Genomic DNA, 8,650 nt, shown 5'->3' with positions numbered 1-8,650 from the left:
GATCTTTTTATTATTTATTTATTTATTTATTTGCGCCCATTTATTTACATGGGCCTCTCACTGTTGTGGCCTCTCCCGTCGCGGAGCACAGGCTCCGGACGCGCAGGCTCAGCGGTCATGGCTCACGGGCCCAGCCGCTCCGCGGCATGTGGGATCCTCCCGGACCGGGGCACGAACCTGCGTCCCCTGCATCGGCAGGCGGACTCTCAACCACCGTGCCACCAGGGAAGCTCAATCCTGTGATCTTGGGAAGAGAGAAAGACACGGGGTTGTGTCCAGGAAAAGTGCTGTGTTGGACCTCACGTTAACTTGCATGTACAGCCCCAGAGGGAAGACAGCCTGTGTGTGTGTGTGTGTGTGTGTGTGTGTGTGTGTGTATGTGTGTGTGTGTGTGTTCATTCATTCATTTCACAAATGTTTACCCAGCCCCTCTTGGCATTGCACCAAGGGCTGAGGGCACAGCAGTAACTAAGGAGAGACTAGGCAAATGGTTGACCTCGGGTTCAAGGATTTGGAACCCAGCCCTGTCCTGCAAACTGGGCAGACCTTCATAATCACTCCAGGTGGAGAGAAGAACACGAAGGACACGGGGTGGTGCCTCTGGGGCGTCAGCTGCTCAGAGGAGACCCAAATGCCACAGATCCCTTTCCTGCTCTGCTCCTCAGTCTGTGCATTTATTTCCCACAGGAGGGAAGGAGATAAGACCTAGGATTCAGGGTTGCAGTGGCTGGGCCACCCCGCAAGGCTCTGTTAGGGAACAGGTAGAGGCTGGCAGCCCTTGCACTTCTCACATTCACTGAGTTACCCTTTCCTGGGCTCTGCGGTGGTGCAGGGGTGGGCTCCGGGCCGGGAGCAGCTCTCTGCTGCCCCCACCTGAGTCCGGCCTGTAGGTGGCAGGTGTCAGGTTAGGCCCTGCCCCCTCAGGGCCTAGCCACTCAGCTACAAGGCCGATCCCCTCCTCCTGGGCTGGGCTCTTTTTTATAAGAGGCCATCCGGGGAGCTGCACCCCACCTAGGAGCAGCTTCGCAACTCCTCGAGTCTCTGTGTGCTTCAGCCTCCTCGCCTCCTCTCCAGCCTCCACCATGTCCATCAGGGTGACCCAGAAGTCCTACAAGGTGTCCACCTCCGGCCCCCGGTCCTTCAGCAGCCGCTCGTACACCAGTGGGCCGGGCACCCGCATCAGCTCCTCGGCCTTCTCCCGGGTGGGCAGCAGCAGCAGCTTCCGGGGCGGCCTGGGCAGCAGCATGAGTCTGGCTGCAGGTTACAGTGGGGCCCCGGGTCTGGGGGGCATCACAGCTGTCACGGTGAACCAGAGCCTGCTGAGCCCCCTCAAGCTGGAGGTGGACCCCGACATCCAGGCCGTGCGCACCCAGGAGAAGGAGCAGATCAAGACCCTGAACAACAAGTTCGCCTCCTTCATCGACAAGGTGAGGGCTCCCCCTGCGTGGCCCGCGGTGCCTGGGGCCGGACCAGGATCCCAGCCGTTTCTCTTGGTCACCCCACCCTCGGTGGGCACATCTCCAGCCCCTCCCTGGCGTCCTGCTGGGCCCCACCCACTCTGGCACCACTCAAGCTTCCGACGGATGTCTCGGCGCCCTCCCCCGGCCCCATGTACTTTGGTTTGGGCTGGGGAAGGGATAGAGAGGGGGTCCGGGCGGCTTCTGACTCTAAATCTTGGGGCTCCCTCCCTCACTCGCCCATCTCACCCCAACTCGAGGTCTGATCGTCTGTAAAGCTTTCAGCTCTGGAAGAGTCCCAGCTGTTCAGCTGGCATGTGGGAGGGCAGTTCCTCCCTCAGGTTCACCCTTCTCCCTAGCATGGCCCCAAGGGCTTCTCAACAGTGCTCCTGTGCTTTAAATTTTTTTTTTTTTAAATAGGAGATTGATAGGATTCTGGGAGAAGGAAGCGGCTGTCTTGATTCAAACAGGCAAATATTGATCCAGGCCTTCGGCGTACCGGGGCCCAAGTGTTGGGGGCATCAAGATGAGTCATAACTTGGCCAGGGCCCCGGGAGCCGGCCATGTGGGCGGCGCCGGGCGGGGCCGAGGCCCGCGGTACTGGGACCCGCTCCTCTGCCTGGGGGCGTGTGTATCGGGGTGGGGTGGACGCCAGGGCTTGGCTTCAGAAAAGCCCATCCAGGATTCAAAGTCTGCGGGCGTGCGACACCCCACCTGCGTTTCACGTCCTGTTAAACCCCACGATTTACGGCTTTAGATAAGGCGTCTGTCCGCTAACCCCCCTCTCCCCGCTCGGCCCTGGTCCCCTCTCACTCTTCCCTACTACCCCGGCTCCGCCCCAACGAACTGGCTCTGCTTTCCCATGGAAGGCGCCAGGCCGGGTTTTGCAGCCTCGGGGGTTTGCCTCCTCAGGGGCCCCAGGGCCCCCAGCGCGCTGGAGGCTCAGCCCCTCCCTGCTGACTGGCTCCTGGGAGGCATTTTGGGAGCGGAAGGAGGGAAATCCTGGGGCAGATTAGCGCCTTTAGGAATTGGAGTCCCCCGGGAAACCGGCGCTCCCCAGATTTTGGGAAGTGCTTGCTGGTTCCTTGGCTTTAAGTAACCTTCACTTTACTTCTTGACTGCGTTTTGCTAGCTCTGGGGTCCTCCCAGTGAGTAGCTAAGCACAGGCCGAAGGTTCCCAGTGCTCTGCCCTTTCCTTTGATGGACTACCTTGCTAAATCTGATTTCCTCATCTACAAAATGGGCACGCTAATCCCTAAGTCAAAGAGGTTTTGCCTATTCAAGCATAAAATGTATGTAAGAGCTTAGCAGTGTTTGGCTTACATTAAACAGTCTAATAAGGCTAAATGTTATTATCACTTAGTTTTTATAATTTTGGGGCAGAATGAGCTGGGGAAGAAAGAGATTTACAGAGAGGGATTTGCTGGATCTGGACCAGACCCTTAAGATAACCTTCTAAGTCCTCCCAATTTAAAAGAAGTCCAACTTTGGGTTGATTTAAAAAAAAAAAAAGAAAAAAAGTCCTTCCTCTTCTTGGAACCAGTTTATTATTCTTTCTTCTTAAACATTTCCCTTCCAACATGCCTTAATTTCATCCTAAAATCTGGATTCCTTGAGCCCCAAGGAACCTAGGACCTTTGTGTTTGGGACAGGAGGACAGGGTTGTGGATTCGGGGTAGGGTAGAGTAGGGTGGGGTTGGATGTTGAGCTCAAAGGAAGGGCTGTGGGGAGGAGGGTCTTCAGTTTGCAGACAGATTTACCTTGTTTCTTGCCTCTTCCCTGGCTAAAAGTGACTTCTGCACAGGGGTGGGGCTCTGGATAGGGCTCGCCTGAGTTCTTCTAAGCCATTGCAGGGCTGAGGAGACCCAGGCTCAGAGAGGGGAAGTAATTCAAGATCAGGTAGCAGTGTTTGGCTAAAACCTAGGTCTTCTGGCGAATGCTCTCCAGGCTGTAGGGCTAAAGTTTCCTTATAGTCAATGAGTCCCTCAAAGCCACTCCAAATAATAATCATGATGATACTATTATTTGCTGTGAACAATCTACATTTTTTTCAATCATATATAAAGTGTTAATTAAAACTTGGCTACTTTTATTGACTGCAATATTACAATCGAAGTCAATAAGAATCATTTGTTTTACAAATATAGCTTCAACATAACTGCTAGCTATCCTCTTACAACCATGTATCCCCTTCTTTCCCCCCAGCTCAGCACTAATGGGGTTCCGGAGACCCCACAGCTTGGGGAGTTGGATGAGGGGAAAAGACAGTGCTTGCTTCATGCCAGACTTTGAGCCCTGGCCTGATGTGCGATGTGGACCTTTCTGCCTCATCATGCAGGTGCGGCACCTGGAGCAGCAGAACAAGATTTTGGAGACCAAATGGAACCTCCTGCAGCAGCAGAAGACAGCCCGGAGCAACATAGACAACATGTTTGAGAGCTACATCAACAACCTCCGGCGGCAGCTGGAAACCCTGGCCCAGGAGAAGCTGAAGCTGGAAGTGGAGCTTGGCAACATGCAGGGGCTGGTGGAGGACTTCAAGACCAAGTGAGCCTTTGTCATCCCACCCTGCCCGGCCCCTTGGGACCAGAGGCCTAAGACACCAAGGCCCTCTGCTTGCTGGGCAGTGCAGTCTTATATAATTAGAGTGACCCCAGGACAAGGTTTTCTCAGGACAGTCTAGGTTTATGCCCATTGTTAATAGCACCTCCCTTCCCCCTTCAATCTCAGAGCTGTCCCAATTTGGACAACAAATTATCTGCTAATGTTTACACAGTAAACCTAAAATGGGAGACGGAGGTAGCCAATAGGCTCTCTTGTATGCTAATAGCCCTAGACTCTATTTCTTCCTTACCCCTGATTTCCACCACATTCCAGAAAGTTCTGTCTGAGGTTTCATGTCAGTGCCTGTTGCTATTCCTCCTCAAATGCCTAATCCAAAGTGTATTCGTGGATCTGGAGAGAGATTTCCTGCTCCAGGCCCCCCACTGGCTGACGATAGCATGGAGTAAGGGTGGGGAAACAGTAGCTGGTTGGGGCAGAAGGACCAGACCAGCCATCTCATATCTTCTTGCATTTCCATTAACTGAATTTTCTAGCTATCCTTGTCCCGCTGGAAAGACCCACAGCAACCTCACCTTTGCCTCCATCCTCTGATTATATCTGTCTCACCAGGTATGAGGAAGAGATCCAAAAGCGCACAGACATGGAGAATGAATTTGTCATCATCAAGAAGGTGAGGGAGTACCATTCCCCCACCAGACACTGGAGGCTGGCGCCTAGAGACTCAGGCTAGAGGCTTTCTGTTCTTAAATGTTTCTAAGTAATGGGATGACATTTGGGTGCCTCCTAGGTATCTAGCATAGAAGGATAGAGAGGTAGTTAGGTGTATTTGGACAGAACTCTGGACATCAATGTTGAAACATGGTTAAGAAAACGGAGCAGTAGAATTTGAGGTCTGGCTATAGAAGGCTTCCTGGAGGAGAAGGAGGAGGGGAGGGGGAGGGGAGTGGAGGAGAGGGAAGGGTGTGTGTAGGAAGCAGAGGTAAAGTGCTGGGGCTGGGGATGCAGGTGTGATGGGGCAGAGACTGGACTGGGTCAGGCCACACATAGTGAGGTGGGGAAGACAATTAGTTAGAAAGTTCCAAGTCCAGGCCGCTGGGTGCCCCTGGCTTGGCGTCAGGAGTGGGCACTCAGCTCAGGCTCCCCTCCCCCTGCCCCGCAGGATGTGGATGAAGCTTACATGAACAAGGTAGAGCTGGAGTCCCGCCTGGAAGGTCTGACTGACGAGATCAACTTCTACAGGCAACTGTATGAGGAGGTACGTTCTTGGGCGCTGGAGACTGAGGTTCCCCAGCCCCATCAGAGGCCCCTCCCAGCCCCCAGCGCACCAACAGACAAGGGCCCACCACTGAATAATTACAGCTGCCAATAGTAGCCCGGCATGGATGTTCTATATGTTCTGTCCCCCTGCATGAGGGAGGGTTTATTATCCCACTTCACAGATGAGAAAATGGGCTCAGAGAACTGAAATAGCCTGTCCAAGGTCATCATACACAGAGTGGTGACCCAGCTGCAGCTCAGGCCTGCTCTGTCCCCAGGGCCTTAGTTAGATTCTTTGGGCCGAATGAGAGCCCTCTGTGGGTGCCATACTGGTAGCTGAGAGCACGGAAGGGCTCTGCCCCTCTGGTTTCTCACCCAAAGCCAGATTTCCTTTTATCCTGGCCTCATTTCATCTTTACTTCCCTCCAAGTTCCAGGTCTTTGACGCATTTTCCTTCTTTAGGAACTTTGCCTTCTCTCCAGCCCTAACTCCCACTGTCTTGTCCTTTATGGAAGGCCCTTCTGCAGAAGGGAACTCCTTGTATGCGGGCCCAGGGCCTCACCACCTCCCTTCCCCACCACAGGAGATCCGCGAGATGCAGTCGCAGATTTCTGACACCTCCGTGGTCCTGTCCATGGACAACAGCCGCTCTCTGGACCTGGACGGCATCATCGCCGAGGTCAAGGCCCAGTATGAGGAGATCGCCAACCGCAGCCGGGCTGAGGCCGAGACCATGTACCAGATCAAGGTGAAGAGCAGCGTCACTATAGGCTGGTGTTCCCCTTCTGGCTAGTTCTGTGCCCTAGTCCTTGAGGAGGGAGCAGGATTTCAAACTTGACTCTGCCTGCTGCGAGCTGGGCTGCCAAGTAGTGCTGGGGGACAGGGACGTCCCTGTGCCCAGAGGTGTAGAGGCGGGTAGGGGAGAGATGACCTGGGTTCTGGTGACTTGGCTGAGAGGGCATTCTCCCTCGGAGGGACCGGGGGGTCCCCTCTCAACCTCACTCCTTGTCTCACATCTGCAGTACGAGGAGCTGCAGACCTTGGCTGGGAAGCACGGGGATGACCTCCGTCGCACGAAGACGGAGATTTCCGAGATGAACCGGAACATCAACCGACTCCAGGCTGAGATCGAGGGCCTCAAAGGCCAGGTATGGGCTGGGCTGGGGATGGGAGAGGGTCTTGGGACACCTCCAGGTGAGAGGAGATAATGCAGGAGGAGTGAGGGGTCTGGGGGTTGGGGAAGGAATCCTAGACCAGAGTCAGGAGTTGGAGGGGCAGCTAGAGCCCAGACTGCTCCTGGGAGGCTGAGGGGTGCTGAGGAGGCCCCTGTGTGAGGGGCCGGGCAGGTAGGTTGGGGGTCCAGGATGGGTCCCCCAAGCCTGCTTTATTATATCTGTCTTATATATCAGGGTAAGATTGGGCTCTGATGCTTTAAGGAAGTTTAGAAAGCAGAGATCCAGTCCAGCTGGGGGTGGGGATAACACCGCACAGCGTCCCAGGTGAGAAGTTTGCGCGGGGAAGTGCCTGGAAGCTGCTCATATTTCCCCATTCCGCTTCCTGAATCTCGCCCACCTGTAGCATTTTCTTGGATTGAGCCAGGTGGAGTTGGTTAGTCCAGGTCAGGGAGAGGGGGTCCCTAAAGGAGGGGAAAGGGAGAGCGGGTGCAGGGGGAGGAGGGGAGGAGGCAAGCAGACTCTGCTCTAACTGCTTACCTGTCCCCTCCCCCCCAGAGGGCTTCCCTGGAGGCCGCCATTGCTGATGCCGAGCAGCGTGGGGAGCTGGCCGTCAAGGACGCTCAGGCCAAGCTGGCTGAGTTGGAGGCCGCTCTGAGAACCGCCAAGCAGGACATGGCGCGGCAGCTGCGCGAATACCAGGAGCTGATGAACGTCAAGCTGGCCCTGGACGTGGAGATCGCCACCTACCGCAAGCTGCTGGAGGGCGAGGAGAGCCGGTGGGTGTGGGCGTTCTCTGACCGGCCCTGGCACCCCATCCCTGGGACCTGGGGTGGGGGGGGTGGGACTTGAGTCCTGTTGTCCCGGGATAGGGCCAGGGGTTGGTCCTGACATTCCATGTGTCCTCTGGGTACAGGCTGGAGTCTGGGATGCAGAACATGAGCATCCACACCAAGACCACCAGCGGGTACTCAGGTGAGTGTCCTGGTCCTGGGGGGGCAGGGCAGGAGGCAGCTCCTATACAATTCCCTCCGGTATAGCTGAGGAAGCTGGGGCCCAGTTAAATGTCTTGTCCAAGGTCACGTAGCTAATAGCAAAGCTCTTTCCCGCCCTGCTCCTGGTTTTTCCCCACCATCTTGGAGGAGTGAACCAGGGCGGTTCCCTATCCCTGGGGACCACGTCCGGTCTGGAGTAGCAGGGAGAAGGGGGCGTGGCCCCTGATGTGCGCATGGGCTCCTGTGCTCACGTGGCTGCCTCTGTTCCTGACCAGGTGGGCTGACCTCAGCCTATGGGAACCCTGGCTTCAACTACGGCCTGAGCTCCTACCAGTCCAGCTTGGGCTCTGGAGGGGGCTCTGGCTCCTTCAGCCGTACCAGTTCCAAGGCTGTGGTTGTGAAGAAGATTGAGACCCGTGATGGGAAGCTGGTGTCCGAGTCCTCTGACATCCTGCCTAAGTGAAAGGCTCCCGCGATCCCTCCCAGCCTCCCCAGCTCACTTGCTCCTGCAAGAAGGAGTTGTGCAGGGGAGTGTTGGAACCAAAGACCTGAGGCTCAGTCCTGTCCTTAGCCCACCCCTGGGGGAGTCAACTGCCTGGGGCTCCCTCTCTTGCCCACGCCCCCAAAAAAGCCAATCCAAGTGTCTTTTTCAGAATAAAGCTTCAGCTGGCTCTGCCAGCACATTTGGCTGTGCGCAGCCCTTGTCTGTCAATGGGGCGGGAGACAGGTGGTCAGGAGGCCTCCCTCTGGGATCAGAAGGCTGGGGTTGGGGGACACGTGGAGGAAAGTCTGACCTCCTCCAGGGAGACTTTGCTGAAAAACCTCGTTGATGCCTTGGTTTCAAATACCCCATTTCATTTGATCTGTGCAACAAACCCTGTTGGGGCGCAGAGCAGGTTTTAGATTGGAGTATCAGGAGATTTCCTTTCCTGTAGACCTCACAGGAGGTCGGCCTCAGGACCAGGGCCAGAGAGACCAAGTAATTGGCCTAATTAAAAAGTGGCTGGCTGGGATTTGAACCCAGGACCATCCAGTTCTCCAGCCTGTCCTCCTCCTCAGCCAGGCACATGGCATTTCCTCGGTGGCCAGAGGTGTTTTTGTACATCTTCATTCCTTAGCAGCTGGGGACAAGGAATCCTGGTTTTCCGTCCCTTCAGAGGCCCAGAGTCCATTCTCAGCAGCTGGGTGTGTCACACCCACAATT

General features: G+C 55.6%; 1 protein-coding gene across 1 annotated transcript; it reads left to right on the top strand.

Moving 5' to 3' along the window:
• The first annotated feature begins 988 nt into the window (after window positions 1-988).
• Window positions 989-8,135, top strand: KRT8 (keratin 8). The gene is made up of 9 exons (XM_029205867.1): window positions 989-1,427; window positions 3,796-4,004; window positions 4,632-4,692; window positions 5,182-5,277; window positions 5,863-6,027; window positions 6,302-6,427; window positions 7,010-7,230; window positions 7,368-7,426; window positions 7,722-8,135. Exons 1-9 carry the CDS (start codon window positions 1,083-1,085, stop codon window positions 7,907-7,909), a joined length of 1,470 nt encoding a protein of 489 aa, XP_029061700.1. The 5' UTR covers window positions 989-1,082; the 3' UTR covers window positions 7,910-8,135.
• Window positions 8,136-8,650: the final 515 nt, after the last annotated feature.

Source organism: Monodon monoceros, unplaced genomic scaffold (assembly GCF_005190385.1).
Source record: "Monodon monoceros isolate NGI ecotype Baffin Bay Population unplaced genomic scaffold, NGI_Narwhal_1 Super_Scaffold_6, whole genome shotgun sequence".
NCBI lineage: Eukaryota > Metazoa > Chordata > Mammalia > Artiodactyla > Monodontidae > Monodon > Monodon monoceros.
The sequence above is the reverse complement of the archived record's forward strand: the minus strand, read 5'-3'. Positions and strand labels throughout refer to the sequence as shown.